Source organism: Gymnogyps californianus, chromosome 2 (genome assembly GCF_018139145.2).
Source record: "Gymnogyps californianus isolate 813 chromosome 2, ASM1813914v2, whole genome shotgun sequence".
NCBI classification, from domain to species: Eukaryota; Metazoa; Chordata; class Aves; order Accipitriformes; family Cathartidae; genus Gymnogyps; species Gymnogyps californianus.
Window position 1 is genome coordinate 79,697,685 of NC_059472.1, and position 22,741 is coordinate 79,720,425.

At 40.2% G+C, this 22,741-nt stretch overlaps 1 protein-coding gene across 2 annotated transcripts in view; it reads right to left on the minus strand.

Annotated features, from left to right (window-relative positions):
* The window catches only part of CTNND2 (catenin delta 2), a 700,253-nt gene that overhangs the window by 248,552 nt on the left and 428,960 nt on the right, over nt 1-22,741 (minus strand). For both annotated transcript variants that reach the window (XM_050891195.1, XM_050891194.1), the window contains exon 9: nt 12,203-12,455. In XM_050891195.1, coding sequence (XP_050747152.1) covers nt 12,203-12,455 — 253 coding nt within the window. The remainder of the gene's footprint in view (nt 1-12,202; nt 12,456-22,741) is intronic.

Below are 22,741 nucleotides of genomic sequence, written 5' to 3' on the forward strand. Positions count from 1 at the left end.
TCAAGACCATAAATTTAGGTATGGTGATACGAACACCTATGTAATTATAGGATCACATCACCGAACAAAGGCCGCTTCTACCCGTGAATCACTGGACGTGAATTACAACTGACTAAAACAATCCAAACATTTTATGTCTTCAACTAAAGTAAAATTTATTAACAGCAAAATATCTGTTGTGAGTAGGCCCGGACACCCTGACTCTATGCAAGCAGATAACTAACCACGCACTCGTGTTTCAGAGATACGCAGCTCAAAGTATTGAACCAGACAGGGGACAGCAGCAATGTAATTCAGCCAACAGGAAAGTATCAACTCCACAGAAATACAAAAACCTGTACGTTGCTCCAGGCTCACCCTCTACCCGGGGTCCGAGCAGGCATCTCCTGGGCTTCACCGACGTGGTTCCCCCGGGTCCTCCTTGCAACGCAGCAGCAGCTCCAGCCTCTGCTGCTGGCGAGCGAGGCCGTCCCACCCTGTCACCGCCCATGTCCGGCGATCCCTGGCTGCACAGGCGGCATCGCTCTGCCCTTAATACAAGGGGCACGGCATCAGCAGGTCTCCACTCAGCACCATTCCCCCCCACAGTCAGTCCCACGGGCAGGTCCCCTCCAAGGAGTGCCCCAGCGGGCACTGTGGTCACAGGCTGTCCCCCGTGTCACCTTGTGGCTGAGGAAAAGTAGTGTGGTAACTTTCCACCTGCATTAGTGCCCTGCTAGTGGGAAAATCCCAGGTCATCAACATTATGCCTATCATCTTACACGCCATCTCGTGCCTTAGGCCAGAGGAATCCACCCCTGGAACACCTTCCTGCTTCTTTTTTGAGACATGTTAAGAAATAAAATAGGAAAAAAAATTTTTTTTTTTTCCCATTGTTCCGACCCAGGTGATTTAAGGTCAGTTCTTCACTCTGCCAGAAATTGTTCAATACATGAAGGTCACACGATATTCTGCACTTCAACCATCTATAAAGCAAGAATAGGAGAACCCCATACTGCAAAACTGTTGTGGAAATAACCTTGCTGATTTTTGGAGGCATAGAGAAGTCCCAGGTAGAAATCATACTGGTGCTTCCGTAAGGAGATAGCCAGGACTATGGAACTGCAAACACTGCATTAGTTTGCAGTGGTTTGAGAGAAGTTATTGAGCCTGAATATTTTAAGGACAATGAAATTACATAAAAAGAAGCTATAGGAAATTTAGTTTCTGAATCTTTCCAGGATTCACAGGGAGTCAAGAAGAGGGACCACTTTTCATACTAGTAACGAGAGCTGGAACAAGTGAGGCTGACTGATCAGCACAGCTTCTGAGAGAGGGTAACACAGAAACGTGACAATCCTGACTAACAGGAAGGTAAGGGAGTTGCATTTACTAAGAAACTGTGTTACACCTGTGTTGTCAGTATTTATTCCTCCCACTTCCACCAACACACACACACGATCACTTTTCTTTAGCCTCATCAGCTATCAGGGCCAAACTTTCAAACTAAGTTTTTATATTTGAGATGCTCAAATTCAGGTAGGTGGAAGAAAAAACATAGCATCAAACAGCATAAAAGCAAAAATCAGCCCTCCTCTTTGAAATGTAGTATATGAACCAAATACATTGTGTCCTGGTACGGAACAAAAGGATTATCAAGCTAACTTCAAATGATTTTTAAAGAGTAAAAAACTAATTTCAAATACTTTATTCTTTAAACTTGTGTAGCTTTTGCTCACTTCCTGATGTAAATTACTTGTTTTACCTTGGGACAGAGTTTGCACAGCTCCTCCTTTCCCCACATGTGCCTCCCTCCTCCATATTTTTACCTATGGTATATTCAGGAAACCTAGAGATCTCACGCTGTCCTCCTTTGGGCTAAAGAAAAACCTTTCCATTTCTTTCCAGGTCTTCAGCTATCCAGATCCCTCCACTTCATTGCATGGTAAGGATAAACATGACCCCCGAATTATTAGAGGTGGTGGCAAGCTAAACAGCAAGTGATCCCACTGTTGCTGCAGTGGCTTAAAAAATCCAAACAAACAAACAAAACTAAGTAAAAAGAACAAATATTTCACAGTAAGTCTAGAGACGAGGAGTTTCCGGGGCAACAATGGTTGTAAGATTTCTATGAGATCAGTGGTGGCTTTTGCTTCCTAGGAAACCACTTGCTTAATGCTAAGAACTGTGATGCATCTCTGAACCGCACTTGTTCATCAAGCTCCTGGAGTGGGGCAGTGGAGCGGGGTGAGAAAGAAAGATCTAAGTGAAGGTGGTGGAGATTGCCAGAGGAATGGCGATGCACCGGAGAAAGAAAGGCTAGGGGCTGGACTTCACATCAGGCTCTGATGTTGAGTGAGCTGGCAGAGATCGGTCTATTCCCATCTAACATTTAATCTACGTAAAGCTAGGGTTCTTCAAGTCAGGCTCTTAATTTATAAAAGCTATAAAGTTCTGCTAGAAACCAATAAAAGTTGTTGCTCATTCTTTCCCTTCATCATTTTTAGCTCAACTCTACACTAGAAACATTATTTCAGCAAACTCTTGGGGTTATTCTCTTACAGAAATCTCCTGCACTCTCAATGACGCATTTTGTACAACGGCTACAAAACTAGCTGGCTTTTGTTTCCTGCTTATAAAATAGTTGTGCAACATCACACTGAGGTCCAGCTTCAGAAACTAACAACCTCTGCATAGCAATTTAGGTCTCAGTGCTGAGGATGACTTTCAGTTGCTTTTTTTAATGAGAAAATTTGAGACTATGTGTCCTGATTTTAGCAAGCTTCTTCAAAATTTTCCCCATTCATCTTCTCCACCTAACACATTTCCCTCCTCTGCCTCCCATTACATTTCCCATGGAAGTAAGAGCAAGATTATCCTTTGAACTTCAAAGCACCTTACAAATTTAACTTACTCTCAACATCCCTGTAAACAGTAAGATCATTATTATCCATTTGGCTGATGAGATGTCCAAGAGCTACTACTGAGAAGCTTCTTATGTGGTTTATCTTGCCAGGAGATCGTAACAGCTTACATGCGCCCAGTAAAGCCTGAAAGTATGGTTCTTCCCCATGTTTTTAATGTCTGGTTGGAAAATATACTTAAAACATTTTCTGGCTCTTGCAGTCTGTCATCACAGAAAGGCACCACGCAGATTTTGCATCTGTCAAAGTTTGCAAATGAGCCACAGAATACTGAGCAAAATGTGTGGCAAACAAAGGCAGAAACTGCATTGAGACATATATTCACCATTAGAAGCTCAGTTATGCCATTCAAGAACCAGAAATGAGCTACAGACAGGATGAGGATGAGGTATGCTGTCCACCTGCTTCTTCCTGGATGAATGAAGCCATTAAAATACACAACAGATTAAGAAAGAAACAGTGGAAAGGGCTTTGTTGCTGTTCTTCAAGTGGCAGACCAGCATTATTGGGGGGGGGAATAAGTAATAAAATTGTCCAAAAAGGAGACATTGGTCTCAACTCCCCCTCCCCCCAATTATTAAATGTGCACTTATCAACACTACATGGAGCTCCTGCCACTGTCCTCCTGAATGCCCTATATCATTGACAAGTACATAAGTGGCCTTTCACTTCTCTCCCTCCAGCATAAAGGAAAGGAGTTACCATCTGGTGGAGGGAGAGGATTATAAGAGCTAAACTTTCAGATCAAGAGACGAGGCATCATCTCTCTCAAAATTATACCCCGTATACTGCACAAATAACCCACCAAATAAAATGGCTACATATAACCTGTTCTACTCTGCTGATGGTTTAGGAACTGTAAGCACTTCTGGACAGACTCATTATTCAAACTACATAGACCAGCACTGTCTGTGTTACTGTGATATACCGAAATTGTGATGTTCTGTGGTTACAGTAGGGCAGGTTTGTTAATGATAGGATCAGATTTCTTTAAAGATAGGATGGCAACAAAATGGAGTGGCCTCCTGCACTGTCAATAAAACGTCACAGAGGAGAGGAAGTGGGTATTAGTGCTTCACGAGCTAAAAGCACAGACACTTTATTCCTGTAGGGTACATGTCAGGTTATTGGGGGCACTGGGGGGGCGGGGTGTTTTTTTGTTTGTTTTAAAGCATTTTTCCCAGAGAAAGGAGGTTGCTAAACAACATGGGGCAAATTCTAGAGAGAAAAGAAATAGCAAATACAGGTGGATACTTTTGTGCATACTGAGTTACATTTGCTGCACTGTGAAATGACTCCACCTATGCCCAGTGCCGCCTCAGCCATTCATAAACCACCTCAACGTAAACAGTGGGAAGAGAGAAACTGTTGGCATATACAGCAATGTGCTCAAATACACACAAAAATAAGTTTTCCAAGTTCTGGGTACCACTCCTCTACTTCATCACAAGTTGACACTTGCATGGACCAGTTAGTGCCTCGTTTATTTTGCCATGCTCAAGCTGGAACTACACATTCTCTAGGAAAGTCTTTTCCAGCCAAGGTTTCTAGCTAAGTAAGTCTCCTGAAATCCCAAATTAACAGACTGTAGGACAGTCTATGGATTCCCACCTCACCTATTTTAAGGAAGCAGGCTTCATCCTTAGTTACCTATAGCAGGAAGGGGAAACAGATTGCTGCTTATCATACCTGCTATGTTTTCTCAAAACTATTTCGTGCACTAAGTAAAAATTCATGTCTTCTATGTAGAAAGGATCTGTATGAGGAATTGCAAGTTGCTCCAGACTTGCTATTCTTGAATTGGGTGTATTTTTGTGCTGTTTAGACTCTTTGCTTTTACTTTCTTTTAGGGTCAGTTTTTCATACTTGGAGGAATATACATTAAAGCCTGAGAGACTGTAAAATTTTTATGTAGGGAAAATAAACCAGGTATTCCTTGCTGAATGAAAGATATACTTAAACACAGAGCTACAAAATGAGCACTCTCAAACACCATCCGCTTGGTTCTACCAATACAAGGGGCCTGGCCCATGTAAATCTGATGCAAAAAATTCTTAGCAGGGTGTTACTAGGACCTAGGAAGTTGAATCATTTACTTCTGGAGGTAAGCCTACATTGCCAAACATTTACATGCTCAGATCTACTAGAAGTATGTTTCCCGTGGCTTCCCCACCACCACCACCTTTGGAGAACCACCTCCGCCTTTACTGTACCCTTAATTTCAGATAAGGGTAAGAGGGACCTTTGAGAACTATTGAGTGAAAAGGAGAGAGGCCTATCACACACTGTGTCACATAAAAGCGGGGAGGTACATCTGCAAGCCCTGTTCTGTCTCATCCAGACCAGGAATATGAACGTCATTCTACCTCTTGGGTTAGAGAGTTATGCCAGAGATCCACCAACACCACCAACAGCCCTCTGGATTCTGAAAACCCAAGCCCGCATCTCAGGACTGACCACAGCAGTGCTGCACAGTGTTGCCATCAGCTGTACTGTAGTCACAGCAAGGCCTTCTACCCCACCAGAATTTTCTTTCTGAAGGTGACAACCCTTCCCAAAGAAGTTACCAGACATGTTCCCACCAAGATGTCCAACCTCCCACACATGCAGATTTATACTGTTATATTCTTACATCGTTACACTGTTCAAGTGCCTGGCTGCTATTCAGATTTACGGTAGACTAACTATTAACACTGAGACAATCCTTGGAGCAAAGTGAGATTAAATATATGGTGAAGATTCCTGCAGAAACATTTATCTTTTAACAGGGCATGTTCCAAACTCTGTGTGCTAATCTCATAAGCAGTTTTACTGGAGCACAGAAATTTATCTAGATTTTATCTTACTTCTATCACTTTTCCTACAGAAAAAGAAAGCTCTCTAGCTTGTATTTTGCAAATGGAGCATATTTTTGGAAAGAAAAAAAAAAGGGGGGAAAAGAAAAAAAAAAAGGGGGGGGGGAGAAAAAAAAGGGGGGGGGGAGAAAAAAAAGGGGGGGAGAAAAAAAAGGGGGGGGAGAAAAAAAAGGGGGGGGGAGAAAAAAAAGGGGGGGGGAGAAAAAAAAAGGGGGGGGGAGAAAAAAAAGGGGGGGGGAGAAAAAAAAGGGGGGGGGAGAAAAAAAAGGGGGGGGAGAAAAAAAAAGGGGGGGGGAGAAAAAAAAGGGGGGGGGAGAAAAAAAAGGGGGGGGAGAAAAAAAAAGAGAAAAAAAAGGGGGGGGGAGAAAAAAAAGGGGGGGGAGAAAAAAAAAGGGGGGGGAGAAAAAAAAGGGGGGGGGAGAAAAAAAAGGGGGGGGGAGAAAAAAAAGGGGGGGGAGAAAAAAAAGGGGGGGGAGAAAAAAAAGGGGGGGGAGAAAAAAAAGGGGGGGGGAGAAAAAAAAGGGGGGGGAGAAAAAAAAGGGGGGGGAGAAAAAAAAGGGGGGGGAGAAAAAAAAGGGGGGGGAGAAAAAAAAGGGGGGGAGAAAAAAAAAGGGGGGGGAGAAAAAAAAGGGGGGGGAGAAAAAAAAGGGGGGGAGAAAAAAAAGGGGGGGGGAGAAAAAAAAGGGGGGGGAGAAAAAAAAAGGGGGGGGAGAAAAAAAAAAGGGGGGGGGAGAAAAAAAAGGGGGGGGGAGAAAAAAAAAGGGGGGGGGAGAAAAAAAAGGGGGGGGGAGAAAAAAAAGGGGGGGGGGAGAAAAAAAAGGGGGGGGGAGAAAAAAAAGGGGGGGGGAAGAAAAAAAAGGGGGGGAAGAAAAAAAAAAGGGGGGGAAAGAAAAAAAAAAAGGGGGGGAAAGAAAAAAAAAAGGGGGGAAAGAAAAAAAAAAGGGGGGGAAAGAAAAAAAAAAAGGGGGGGAAAGAAAAAAAAAGGGGGGAAAGAAAAAAAAAAGGGGGGAAAGAAAAAAAAAAGGGGGGGAAAGAAAAAAAAAAAGGGGGGGAAAGAAAAAAAAAAGGGGGGAAAGAAAAAAAAAAGGGGGGGAAAGAAAAAAAAAAAGGGGGGGGAAAGAAAAAAAAAAGGGGGGGAAAAGAAAGATGAGTTTTGAAACTTACAGTTCACATAAAATGTTCTCATCTAATTTATTTCCTAAGTGGAAAGAAAGCCAATTTCAAAGTTTAGAAGATAGACAGCACCATCATCTTCTACTTAGGAGGAAATCAATGCCAGCAGAGGTAATGAAATAGAAAGTTGACTCTGAAAGCACAGGAGAGAGCAGAAACATCTCAGGGTATTATAGTTAAATCATGCAGTACCTGGAAAACTCTGTCTCTATGCTGACCTATACCCAGACAGTTCTAAAGGTGAGAACCACTACAAGACAGCTGGTTTTAAAAATGTTGTTTTCTTGTAAAGTTGCAACATGATTCTACTGCTAGTGGGTTTTGGTTGTTTTTGTTCTTGTTGGTTGGTTGTTTTTAAAACAAGAGCCTGGTCATTATTGCAGTCTGCTCTATAACGAAGAATGAACACTTTACAACTTCCTTCACCAAATTACCCCATTTCTTCTGAATAATAGTTTAAAAGGTTCTGAAACACACATATTGGGAAAGGGGATGCCATAAAAGAAAATTCTAAGTGTAGATCAATATAATTCAATGCAATATGAAAATGGACATTTGAACTCTGAAATTCATTCTGACAGCCTTAATGGAGTGCATTCCACATAATTCTTGCTGTTAACTCAGCTTCTTGCCAGCTTCTTTGCAGGAGAAGAAGATGTGTGTATACCGGCGTGTAAATAAAAACAGGTAAGAAGAGAAGAGAAGTCACTAAACAATGAAGGAAACTTGTTGACTCAACCCATCAAACCAGACACAGTGAGTCCATAAACAAGCAAAACCACTGTTACTGCTAAACTTCATTGGTATGTATTTAACTGAAGGATGTGAAAATTACATATTTTTCATCTGTTATGCAGCAGGTGTGATTTACCAGCAGCAGTACATGTACATGGTTTCTTAGCAGGTTAAAAACTCAAAAATTAAGTAATTTACACACATTTGTCAGGTTCGTATTTTGGCATAAAAATTGGAAGGCACACAGACTGACAATTGGATACCGGCATTTCTATTTCTAGGGCTCCCCAGTTCCTCTAAAGTCTAGGAATAGACAAACCTTAGATAATTTGCTGGTGCCAAGAGACACATTAATCTTTCTGAAATGAAAGTAGGCTGGAAAATATCCCATGAACATATATTTCTGATACTTTAAAATACTCATGACTTCTCTCATTCACAGTTCAGTAGGAACCAAAAGCAAGACAATAATTAGAAAATAAATATTGTATTCTTTCCCTCCCTCCCTATGCCACTTTTTCATATAAGAGCTTATGGCATAAAACAGTTTATATCACAGCCCTACTGCATATTTCTCTTCCTTTTTTGACATGAAGTAAACATAAAAGAATGCTCTGAAGAATCAATCTATAAATTATCTTTGATATTCAACTTTTCCATATGCAGAACTTCAGTTTTATTTCTGACAGGTGACAAGGGGCTTATTTCCTTTTTAAATAACAAAGCCTCAGACTCTCCGCCAGTATAGATGTATATAGTTTTTACTACCTGTTATATGAGCTCGTATCAGCTAACAGTCTACCTGCATAAATTAAGTTATCCCCACCACAAACTTTATAATAACTATCTTGATACTTTTTAAAAAGTTTTTGTCCTAAACTTTAAGTTAATGAACATTAAACTGTATTTTATGACAGTTGGATGATGCAGAACAGATGTTGAGCTAAAATTTCATTTGCCAAGTGTCAGCTCAGAACACGTATGTAAAACTGGAGTATTAGTAATCCAAACTACACGGTGAAGACAATGGAAAAAATTGTCAACTACATCAGTGCCTGCCAACCTACTACATCAGTGCCTGCCAACCATTTTTCTGGGACTTCAGATGGAAATTCTGCCTGAACTGAAGATTCCAGAAAATAATGTTCAGTTTTAGGAACTCTAATTGCTTATTACGATGAGTACGTTCTCTTCTGGGTATCTATTTCTCATCTTGAGCTGATGCTAATCAAAAGCCTGCAATTAGTGTGCTTTTGTCTTGCAGATTTTCCTCTGCCAGTGGGCCTTTGTTTGGACCTCTGGTTGGACAGGTAGGCTCAGCATCTGAAAATGATGCCTGCCACTCTCCTCCATGATTCGTGTCAGTCACAAAAAAACCCCAATCAACCAGCCAACCTGTCCTGGTTTCGGCTGGGACAGAGTTAACTTTCTTTTTAGTAGCTGGTACAGTGCTGTGTTTTGGATTTAGTGTGAGAATGATGTTGATAACACTCTGAGGTTTTAGTTGTTGCTAAGTAGCGCTTATCTTAAGCCAAGGACTTTTCAGTTTCCCATGCTCTGCCAGCAAGCAGGTGTGCAAGAAGCTGGGAGGGAGCAGAGCCGGGGCAGCTGACCTGAACTAGCCAAAGGGGTATTCCATACCATGGAACGTCATGCCCAGTATATAAACAGGGGGGAGCTGGCCGGGAGGCGCGGATCGCGGTTCGGGAACTAACTGAGCATCGGTCAGCGGGTGGTGAGCAATTGCATTGTGCATCACTGGTTTTTTTCCTCCCCCCCCCCCCCCCCCCCCCCCCCCCCCCCCCCCCCCCCCCCCCCCCCCCCCCCCTCCTTTTTTTGTTGTATTCCTTTTCATTACTATTATTATTATATTTCATTATTACTATTGTTAGTATTATATTTTACTTTAGTTATTAAACTGTTCTTATTTCAACCCACGAGTTTTACTTTTTTTTCCTTTGCTTTCCTCCTCCTCACCCCACTGGGAGGGGGAGGGGGAAACGGCTGCATGGTGCTGGGTTGCTGACTGGGGTTAAACCACGACACAACCGAAGCAGCAACAGGTCTGTAAGGAAACTTAAAACTTATCAGTTGACAAAGTCCATTTGCTGACCAACATGTTTATTTTTTTTTTTGCTGTGTAACCCTTTGAGGAATACAATGCAACTTAACACAGCCGTTGAAAGTCTTTCTTGTATTTGGGCCACGTTTTCCTTTTCCTAATTAAAGCCAGTACTTCTAATTATACCTCCCATGTGCTACCCTAAATAGTTTCTGTCCTTCCATAATTTTTCAAGCATCTGGAAAGTCTTCTGTCCCCTCCTTTCCACACTTGTCATTCATCCACATTTTTGTAATCTATCCATAGAAATCAACATGTTAAAAGTCTCCGGATTGCTTTTGTTGCTTTTCTCCAAACTCCTTCCAATTTTTCAATGTCTTTCCAACAGCTCAATGATTAGCAACTGCTGTAGGCCACAGATAAGTTTCACAAGCCAGTCTGCCTAGGTGGACTATAGCTTCTGGGGACTAAGGCATAACATAATCAGGTGTGCTTCTGACATTTCTTTGTAAGAATTATTTGAACCAACAAGTAAGGGCAGCAATACTAAGAGACACCACGCCCAGTCCACAGATCAAATGAATGAGATTAAGAGTAAGGCAAACCTCTTTTGTAAAAGTTATTTTGTGCAAAATCCCAATCCATCTAATAGTAATTAGTAATAATATTTAATGTTCCCCTCTAAAGAGTTTATGAAGTTCAATTTATACCTGGACAGCTGCTCGCTCCTACTTTACCTACAGAAATCAATACTCATAAATGCACAAATGGTATCACAAGATGAGAAAGAACCAAAAAGCAGGCAAATGAAAAATTTGCAAGAGAAAATCTTCTTTTATAAGCACATATCCTATACGTTAACTGACTAACAGTTGCAAAGTGATAGCAGAGCAACTAAACAGAAATAACCTTTTCTTAAAAAGATATTATGTCTAGGACCTGTAGAGATACTGTAAATATGTCTTTCCTGTCTACAGGGAATAGTGTCTTCAACATCGTCATGCTTCTCTTAAGAACATTTCATACAGATTACAGTCATTTCTCCTCTGGTTTAGTGCACTCCTAATGTAATTTTCTTTAAGTCTGAACATGAGACAATTACAAAGCAAAGCTCTTTTTCCTCCATGGGCTTTTATATTATGGAATACAAACATATCAAAATACCAAGGTTCCAGAAAAAGACTTTTTTCTTCTGGTTACTAGTGTTTGCTCTGAGGCAGGGGGAAGAAGGGGAGGAATTCAATTTATATTTTTTCAAATTTCTAGAGGAAAAGCTAAAGAAAAAAAAAAAGTTTGAAGACATAAGTTTTCTCAACAAGTAAAACTCTGCAATGGCAGAAGTAGCTGCAAGCAGTGATGTTTCTGATGTGCCATAAAATTTAGCTGCCGTTGTGTTCCTGGCTGGAGAGACACAGAGAAATGCTATAACGCTAAACAAGTAGAGAGATCAGGTTGTGAGTATTTGGTTTTTAATCCAGGGAAAGAAGTCTTTTCAAATTGTTGCTTAAACACCTCCAGCATTTTTGTCGGGGGCAAATTTTCGGGCTCTCCTATCATTAAATTACACATAGCAAAAATAAATAAATACATCACACCATCTGCCATAGAAAAACCTTGTATAAATTAACACTTTCAACAAGTTTAAACTTCAGTTACCAAACAGACTTGCTTTCTTTTCCATCAGAAAACTGAACAAAATCACCAAGCGGATTGAGGATTGCAGCTAGCATTTCCACTGTTGTTATCATGGAAGTCAAATCATTTGCTAGAAAACTCTCTCTGATCCATCTGCCTGCTTGGGGTATGTATGGCTATAAAGTTTCCTCCTTGCACCTTCCCTAGGTATGAGGATGGTCATGCCTCACAGCAACATTAGAAGTTTTGCTATATATTTAAAAAGCATGCACAGTAACAACCATTTCTGCAAAGCTGTAATACATACATTCTGTTACCACGTACTGGCATTGGAAGCCTGCACAACACACAGGGTGAAGTGTAAGCCTGATTACGTGTTGCTTCCACATTGCTCAGTCTCATTGCCCAATACCAGAATATCCTTTTCTGCAGCTTTTATGAATATTAACTGCAAACTAAGAACTGTAACAACTTCTGCCCAAGGAGCAACTTGAAAATTCAATCCACAATGGTCACAGACTCAAAACAGTCATACCCTTCCTCCCATTTTCAGAGAAAATTACTTTTCATAAGCTTTTGAGGGGTGGCGCTACTGAAAGCAGGCTAAACACACATATTCAAGACCACACCTATAATTTCATTTCACAGAAGAGCTCACGAGAGCCTTCCAAGGTAAAGCATTAGGACAAAGCTGTTATGCAAACACCATCTTTCATGTACAACCACTTTTTTTTTTGTTGTTGGTTTTTTGATATTCAACAGCAGAAACATACAAAGCAAACCGCAATGACAAACCTCTGCACGAGCAAGAAATAGTAGACAATGAAGGTTTCACCCACCTGGGATCTTTCTGAATGCTATCAATGGAAGGTGACCTAGCCAAGGTCCCTTCAGGTGGGATGGCTGGCCCAGATTTGCTGTATGGTGATTCAACAGAAGGACAATACTGCAGCTGTCGGTAGGGGTCTGCGTAATTGGAGGCTGGGCCGGCCGCATAGCTGGCCCTCTGGAAGGTCGCTGTTGCGTTCTGTGTGCCGTGTTGACTGCCTGTGCGCTGTAAGGGTACGGAGTCGACACCAGGGGAAGATGGGGCTACGACAGGAAAGTAGGGACAAAGTAAAAAATTGAGGACCTGTTCACAGAAATGGTTAACCAGGTCTAGGCAGAGGAAAAAAAAAACCAAAACAAAAAACCACACACATATAAAACAGGGGTTCAAAAAGAATGAGAAAAAAACAAACAAACAAACAACACTGTCATTTTCAAAACCATTGAAGTAAATAACCATCAAACGAATTTCTAAATGACATGCCACTTCTGGACTAGAAGACCTTTACACCAGTTAAACAGACCGTAGCAGTGCTTTTCACTTGGGGTTTTAACTGCATTAACCTGAAATGCAAAAAGTGCAAAAGCATGGGAATAGTCAAGCTAAGATTCACAACCACCACTGAGTGAGGCTTTTGCAGTCCTTACAGGGGTGGAAGTCAGTCAGATCCACCAGCAGAAGGAGGGTGAAACCAGGCTCAAGAGTCCAAACTGAGACGGATGGCTCTATGGCAGAAGAAACAGACAGCCATAGCCATCCCTAATTTGTAGTCCTGGTATCCGTAAAGCAGGTAAAACCAGACACCTGCTACTGAGAGTCACTGCATATGCTTCGTTAGCCCATCTTCTGCATATTTTACCTTAAGTAAGACTTAGGGGACTGCTACTGCTAACTCAGTCTGAAAAAGAGCTAAGCACAAGGTGATCATGTAGATGTCTTAATGCACGCCAGCAACGGCTGTGCTCACACACCACAGCTCAAGATTAATGCATTACCAGTTTTGAGCAGCTTAACCAATAGATTTAAACTGACTTAACACTTTTGCAGTTCAAAAATCTTATTAATCTCTCTTGTAGCCCATTATCTTTCTGTTACAGCACCGTGTACTGGAGAACCAGCCTGCTTTATGATTCTTATTAAACATGCAATATTTTTGAACCAAAGTCCAGTTAATGGCAAATGGATTATCACTGCAATGGCCAGAGGACCAACACCCACATGATCTTGGGCCTAGAAACAAATACAAATTAAATGCTGGCTTTGCTCAGACGGAAATTTGGACTGTTTGAAGTGGCACGTGAACTCATGGTGGCTCCCATTTCCCCCTGACCCAAGACAACAAGAATACTTTCGCCAACAGGAGCGGGCCCGGGTCCAGGACTATTTTTAGCTGGGTCAAATTCATATGCTAAACTATAGGCAGAACCACATATTCAAGAGACAGGTTTTCATAATAGATTTCCCAATCATTTCTCATTAACATGCACATTTACATTTTAAGAAAATAAATATTTAATATATTATAGGTCCATGAAAGGGACTTTAAGCATTTTTTCTCGAAGTGTCAGCAAATGAAATACAGTGAGCTTTAAATACAATCACAGCAGTTTTGTCTGACCTAGTACTTCTCAAAGTTACAACACCTGAAAATTTTAAATTCGTATCAAATCGTTGCCTTATTTTTATTTTTTTCTTATGGTTCTGAAGTGTATAATTTTACAATAACAAGTATTATCTTATAACTTTGTTGCAAACATAGGTAAGTGGGATCACCCACTTATCTATTGCCCCATCATTGGGAGTTTTCAAAGTCAGGCTGGATGGGCCTTTGAGCAACTTAATCTAGTGAAAGATGTCCCTGCCCACGGCAGGGGGGTTGGACTAGATGATCTTTAAAGGTCCCTTCCAATCCAAACTAGTCTATGATTACGTTAACTTACATATATAACAATGTTTTACAAGTATTGCTTTTGTTTAATTGCTAGTATATAACTCCTTAAGAAATGAGTAATAAGACACATACAGACCTTTTCATAAAACTGTATCAGTTAAAATGCAATAACAGTATTAGCATACTGAAACATCCCATGCACAAATCATGCTTAATTCAGTGTTAGGAAGACACAAGGAAAACATCACATTTTAACAGAAAATACACACAGTTCAAAACCAATATTTGGTGCCTTGTGAGAAAAAAAAAGTAAAAAAAACAAGTTAGAGAAAATACTGGAAATATTTTCAAGTGAAAAAGCAAAAATGTAATTGTATACTGACATAGCATACTCTTAAGTACTGGCACTCTGCAGCATATGCTGCTAGCTTTTGACACATTATATGGGGAATTGCAAAAAACCCTACAACACTAATACTGCTGAAAACAAGAATTTCATTGTAATGTAGATTGCTTTGCAAAATATTCCACTGTATTTCCCTTCCTCTCCTTTGCAAGACAGTTCAATGGAAATCGTGTTTGTTTTTAAATTCTTTGAAAACTTCTTCTATTTTCTCCTTTGTCTTGTTATCAAAATAAGTATTTATATGAACTGAAACTAGCTGCCACCCTAACACCTACATGCTTTTTGAGTCACTCTGATTCATTTCTCAAATTATCTTCCTAGCAGACTGTTACTTCCTTTTGAATTTTATGAACACACAAGTGCCACAGTCAGAATATAAGAATGAGACGAATCTATGACTTAGTTAAACATTCACAAATAACCTTGTTTGGCCAGTGTTACCCAGATCAATTAAAAGAAAAAAAACAAAACAAAAGAAAACAAAACACAAAACCCCAAACAACTAACCCTTTAGAATAACTTCTACATCTAACCTGACTACAGCCACCTTCACGGACTGGAAAAGGGTTAAGCTTTAGCAGACATTTTTACATGAATAATTTCATGTAAAACTGAAGCAAAGCCACCTCCTACCAATACGTTACTCTAGCTTAAACAAACCCTTTTGGCAGCCAGACTTACTAAGTGTGGCTCTTAGGCTATGGCAAACTTTCTGTCTATTGAGATCTTCCTTCTATTTAGCTATAAAAACAGCAAAGCCATAGTGATTATGTCTATTAAAATAAACAAACTCAGAAGTCCATTTGCCTCACCCAGCAACAGTAAATCTTCAGTGAGCACAGGGGCATCCAGAAGGCACACACTCAGAGTGGACCAGAAAGCATTCATGTACCAGTTATGTTTGCAGATGGCCATGCAACTTTTTTACGTGTTTTTAAATTGAAGACACTTACCCCTTTCTCTAACTTTTGCATTTGACTCTCCTCTCAAATCCAAGCCAGCTACACCTTTACCAGAATCAGCTCAGTGTGGGTAAGACACAATACTACATTGACAAGGATCAGGGGTTTGCCCCAGCAAGGGAAGAGAGGGGCAGGAAGGAGTTGTAACAGAAGTGCTGTTTCTGTAGAAACGGGCTGCCTTCCCCTCTCCCAGCACCAGCCGCCAGCACAGCCTTCTTGGGATCTGGCCTGGCTGAAGCAGGATCATGGCCAAATCACGTTGTTGCCCTGGGTCTACGGTGGACCCTATTCTGCCTCTGCATAAAGGTAAAACCAAAAGTCATAACCAGACTGTGAAGAAGCAGGTCTAGTTTTGTGGACACCTTGACAGCTCGCTGATTTAACAAGAAGCTTGGAGGTGAAGGTGCCCACAAAACTAGAGCTGCTTCTGGTCTTCAAAAGTCCCCAAACTGACAAGGAGATCAAGATTAAAATGAAAGAAACAAAACGCCTCAAAACCTTACTTATCCTGTATCTTGCTTTACCTAAGTGACCGCCAATGAAAGCATTGTTTTTAACAGTAACTGCTGCCCCCCCTTTTTAAAAACTTACATGGAGATTCAGTGGTTGATGTCAGATAAATAAGTCTCTCAAGTTCTGCTCTGCTCCTTTTGCACTGGTCAGCCTACCTGCAGCTCCTTCCCGAGACTGTTTGGCACAGTGGCCTTGCAGAGGCACAGGGAGAGGGCGACTGGCATCCGGCCATCCCTTCCAAGCGCCCCACTCCAGGCACACGAGAGGGGCTTGTACGGACCACAGCCTTGCAACGCCGAGGCTGGCTCACACTGATGGTAGAGTCACAGCACCCACTCTCTGCTGCAGCTAGCATGCACTGAGTATAGCAAATAACATGCTCAGTAGTAGGCCAATAAAACTCTATACATTCATGAAATTTTAAACTTCAATGTAAGAACCATGTTTGAAGCGGAGAATTTTAATTTTGGGTTGAGAAAAAGGTTTCACTGAGAATTTCCAAAGTGAGCATTTCACACTGTGCAAACCAAGAACTACAGTGTCAGTGAAGAGATTTTAGTTTGTCACGTAAAGATTTAAGATCTTGTTTTAATTTGGCATACCATTAATACCTTAAAAATACTGTATCATCTCAACCCTTCACTACTGCAGCACCAAAATCACATCCCCAGAAAACAGAGCGTCTGGGGTACCACACAGACATTTAATATGTTCTTACAAATCTTTGCTAAAGAGAAAGAAAAGCCCCTGTTAACTACAATGAAAACCCTCCAAAGACCTGATGTATGCCCTGATTATGGTTCTCTTGATTGCAGAAATAGCATATAGAAAAGCCAGCCTTTGTAATTTTCTATGGCTTTTGCATAGTATTAACAAAGATACAGCAACTTTTATATTAACGCTGAAAATTTACGTGTATCACTAAATACACTCAGAGGCTCATAATGAGATACTCAACTTAGAAATTCACTTTCAGATTTTGTATCTTCTTTTCAAATCTGTGACATCTCTAGAAACAACTAACAAAACCCAAAAAGCAAGAACACGATGATTTAGGCAGGGATACTATTGCACCATACCTAAATATCTTAGGGAGACCAAATTCACATAAGAACTGCTAAAAAGTTCAGACTTTCTATAAGTCAGAGGGCATTTTGCCCAGTTAACATACATAGGATCAGACCTTCAGAAAGGATAAACTCGTTTATGAGACTTATCTTGCTGAAAATTACTTGGCTGATGCTGCTGTTTGATTTGTGCATATTACCTTGTAAAATTTTCCTCTTATTATTCTATATTAGACATTCAGTTCCTGTATTAACCTTCTCCTTGTGCCTTTCATACAGATTTCACAATTCTTTACTTTTTTTTCTTTCTTTTTTTTCTTCACTGATTTGCACCTGCAGTTGATTCTCACTCTCATGTGAAAGTTGAAAATTGGATCCCAGTAAGATGTTCTTTCAGTGCAAGTAAGGTATATCCACCATCCCTCCATGAGTTCATAAATGATAGAAATGCAGTGCATTCTGTTGGTAGCAAATATATAGGAAGATTTATAAAACAGATACTTTTCCCATCTAATACACCATAAAAAACAGTGCATTCTCTGTCAGTTAGGAAACAGAATTCATCAAGTTTGGGAGATACAAACACTTTTTATCTCTAAATGTTAAGTGAATGTTTTAGAGCATGCACCAGCTTTTTTGCAATAGAAATTTAACAAAATAGATTACAATCAAGCTAGGAGCAAATCAGCAATCCAAAGTAACAAGCACAAGCAGTCAAGTTTAACACTGTTCAAGATGTATGATAATACACATATAATAATAATAAATTTGCTTAGCAGTTACTTTTAGTAGCACTTTTCCACATTGGAAGTGTAAGACTTTAGAGAAATATATGGTTGGGGGAACCTGAAAACATTTACCGAAAGAGGAAAAAAAACCCCGTAATTGATATTAGCAACTACCTCTAAGGTAGTTAAGATTTTTATAAAGGCACTGTCATATCCTCTGTTCAAAGTACACATGGCACAAGGAATTTTGTACTTTAAACATGCAAACTGAGAGCAGAACAAAAAAAACACTAAAGGATTTCAAGATACAAGGCTCCAATTTAGATTTAAAATACTCAGGACCTTACGCAAATATCAACACCACAGAAGTCCTATATAGCTTGGCAACTTCGCTACATAACTTCTTGTAGTTGAAACGGGAAACACACAGTCAAAACTACTGCAACTTTCTATTCCTCTTGTTTCCCATTTTCTCCTCCCTCACTTCTCTGCGCTCTTTATTTTGTCCTATTTAGTTGCTGATTTTGCAATCAAAACTCCAGTCTCCAAATTCTCAGCCAGAGAGAAATAAAAAGAACCTGTAAGCAAATCTCCCCTTGCATCCTCACAGGACGGGCTCTTCTCCATCCAGCCGGCCTTTGCTCTCAACGCATCAACCTTTTAGGGCTTCCAGGATTGCATCAAACTCCACGCAGTCAATTGGAAAAGCCTCTTTCCCTCTATTACCTCCATGTCCTCTCCCTCTCTCAGGGATTTCTAGTTATGCTTCAAAGACTCAGCTAGCCTTGTTCCCCTAATTCTTTCTGCTGGCTCCAGCTTTCTCCAGATGCTCATATTTTGTGTACATCAGGGGAAATACAACCTCCTTCCCTCCAGTCACCTCCACCATGCTCAGCTCAGAGCCTTCAACAGCCGGGCATGGCAAATAGCCAATCTCCCTGCTGTACCAGGTATGTCTTTTTAAGGGAACATAACATGCCATACAGCGGAAATGCAAGCAAACAAAAGAAACAGATACCGAACAGGATGGTACTTCGCAAAAAAGGTCTCTTTTCCACCCACAAACATGTCAGTCACAATTTCCTCAGGTACTGCTTATACCTGGCTGTCACACCTACTTGTAGTTAGTGTGTCTACATGCTCTTGCAAGCATGTATTCAGTAATACTTTTATCATCAGATGTTTCTGTGACATGGTAAGGAGGAAGCCTTTTTATCAAGGCAACATCCGTGTCTGTTCCAGATGGCATCACAGGACATTTATGTTGTTCATACTTTCCCATCCCATCTTCAAAACCAGAGGTAGCTGTTTAGCCGCTATGCTATTACTTCTACGGGAAATACTCAGTGCATCTCTGAATTAGTTAACAGGTTCATTCCCACCGCTGGCAGCTAAAGAGTACTAAGCCTAATGAAGATCATAAACATACTCAAAGTGATTGTATGCCCCAGTAATGAATTATTACCCATTTGCTATTTGATTCTTTCAAAAATCCTAAAATCATCTCCTGACCATCACTGTATTTACATGCCACTGTTTTGCGGGAGAATAACTCCTTGCTTCATAGAAACCAAGGAAACATCACTTGTGCTCTGCATATTGTCATGTTCAATAAAGCCTCTTCCAATGCAAAAACTGACAATCTTTGAAGACTGAAGAACTGCAGTTGCTACTGCACTGATGTATCCTTTCATTTCGATTTTCTAAGAGCATTCTTTAGATCTGACACTAATTGTTACAATAAGGCTGAATGTTCCTTTGCTTAGAAACTGATGCTTTTTCATAATGCAGAAAGAATCGGTGAAAGAAAATACTGCTTCCTCGGTTTCTGAGCTGTTCCTCTGTTTACAGAACAGCTGGTATCTGGTCACTTTGAAGGCTCCTTTTGTCTATATTGTTCCACTTCAGTTTGCATATTCTCACATTGTCTGTATCTTAGTTTCCTTTTCATGCTTATTTTTTGTTTGAAATACATACCTTTTTTTCCTTTTATTGAACAGTTCCATTGAGGGAAGACATAAAACTGCCATTGACTAACCCTTAGCATATGGAATAATTTTCTTAATCACCAACTTAGACTTGGCATTTCTTTACTAGTAATTATTTTATTTATGGGTTCAAGTATGTGATTAGCTGGTACAAATCTGAAATCACCTAGTTCCATTAGGGTTAGCCATGGAAGCAAATACATACCTTATGAATAAAGTAATCTATAAGGATTTTTGTACCTCTAAAGCAAATTTTAATCAAGAAATAGGTAGACAAGTAATTCAGTGAGCAGCAATGGTGACTGAATTTGTATCTTAGAAATTTGTATTTCAGTTCAACAGATATGGTGCCTGAGATGAACGAGTTCCAATCAAAGTTTATTTGCAGCTGCGCTTGATGCGACTTCAGTGAAACCTGAAGTCAAAACTTGAACACAGCCTCTTCCACAGCCATGTCTGTTACCAGGCTTCATTGCTGTGCCCAACCTCACATCCCCACACCCACAACCTTCTCAAATTCTACATCCTTCCCTCCAGTCGTCATCCACCATCAGGTTCCAGAGTTACGGGGTGTCCATCACTGTAATACAGCCTGTATCTCAAAAGCATATATAGCTAAAGCATTATTTTGAAATCCATGTAGTCTGAGTGGACACCAAGGTTTTATGCAGATACTAGGATTCCCCAAGCAACTACATATTTTCAATTATTTCAGATTCCCAACTCTCTAACTCAAGGCATGAGTGACTTCCTTCCTTCTTTACAACCAAACAGGGCAGAAGCCACATTTTTCAAGTTTTCAGTATTAAAAAAATATAATACGCCTCCAGGAACTGACAGCATTTTAAATCTGCCAGATTTAAATTTCCACTAATATATGCAACTTCCATTCTCAGACTCAGCTTCTAGCACATTTCAGTGATGCTGCTCTGCACAAAAAAAAATGGTGCGTCCACTTAATGTGATAATCTGACGCGAACTTTGGCTGCTAAAGGTATTATGCCAAGATCTTTTCTCAGATTGTCTCTTGTCTCTCTGAGTTGCATCCCTCAATTTGGGGAGAACATGCAGTTTAATTCATTTGTTACATAAGCATTTAAACAGAGAAAGTAACAACTGCCAAGGCCCTTAAAAGCAACTGCTCTTTCACAAGTTGAGATACTAAAATTCATCATGCCAGTTTCCTCACTGGAGATAAAATTCAACCCTGAGCAATGGCACCATACACGACATACACACCACTTTCCTCCTCTTTGTAGTACTACATGGTTTCACATTGTGAGCATGGGAAATAATGACCATAATGACTATAAAACCCGATCTCAACAAAACCACACAGACCATACTACTGTGCATAGACTAGCCTACTGCAACTAAATTTCTATTTTCACTCCAAATTCACCTTCTCTTGAAATCCCTCTGTTAAAAGTTTCCTGTCCAGCTGGCCAACATAAAACAGAACACATGGATGAAAGTCACAATTATTATTTAAAACATGTATAAATACTATGAAATAATAACAGAATAACAGCCTGCACTGCACCATGCTACAGCCATCAAGTACATGGATGTCTTCCCCTTCAGATTTTGACTTCTCCCTATTTAGTACACTATAATCCTAAGTAATAAAATGGCTACTAATTGGTATTTTTTAGAACACCTTACTGAGCTTCAGCTATTTTAATTAATAGTTTCCACTCTGGAGTGGAGAGTTGTTTTACTATTAAGTTAACCACATTTGTATTCCAGTGCCAGACCATGTGATATGTACACCTTAAACATTAACCTAACTCCTGAAAATGATAGTTTGAAAGTTGCTGGACCCACTATAGTAAAAACTAACATCTTTGAATACTTGCTGTACTCGTAAAAACTCCAGCCCTACATGTAAACTGCTGAAATTATGACAGAGGAAGAGACTACCTCTAAAAGTAGACAGTCTTATATAAAAAAGAAGATTACAGCTTGAGTTAAACAAAAAATAAAAATAATGGGCTAGTGATTTTTAAAAGAGTGCCTTTAAATATAATGCTGCCGAAAGAATGATCCTCTAACAAAAGCATTAGTCGCCTTGAAGACATTTGTGGGTAGTTACCTCAGGCACAGCATTGTGTTTTTGTTCAGTAAAGATTTACAAGAAGGAGATTTATGAAAGGTGTTTGAATTGCTTCTTATTTCATGAATGACAACCTTGTATTTCTACACAACACTGAAGTAAATAAAAGAGAATGGGCATAGTCCTGCATCACTAAAGTCTAATGTGACCAGGCTTTAACCTGAGACTACACCTGTACAGTAAATAGATGATAAATACACAGACAGTTTCTGGCACAGAGTAGACACTGTATTTTCTCAAGTGGCAGATGAGATTTACAGGGTATGTACTTCCCCAACCAAGATTTTATAATCACACTTCTCCCTTAATAGGTGGCAAAAGTCAAGGGACATCTGAGAAGCGTTCAGACATGCTCTAAGTCATCCTTCTATTAAAAAAGCAGGATAGAAGAATTAGAAGATACATAGGACAAACCACAAGCCTCTGGAGGTATCCTGTTCATGGGACAGAGGAAGGAGGCTGTGGATACTGACCATTTAAAAAGGTTTCTATTCTGAGCAACAGTGAAATCTGGGGTGTCTTCAGACAGCTACAATTCCTCTATGGAACCCAACCATGGGCTCAATACTTTGAAGCTACAAATATCTTATTTGGAGAAATGCTCCTCCACTATAAGGGGGATATTGCTCACAGATGACAAAGGTGGTTCTGTAGGGTTTTCACCTCCTGCTACTTTACTCCCTCTCTCATTGCTCTTGATCACAGCTTTACAGCGACCACTGGATACCACTGAAGTTGAAAACAAAGTCTTTTATTATACTTCTGCCAAAACTTTAATAGGAAGGAAAAAAACAAACAAACATTCTTTCTCAGAGAAGATGCCACTGTACCTGGAAAAAGAATCACCTAAAAACATACACGCAAGAATATAACACAGA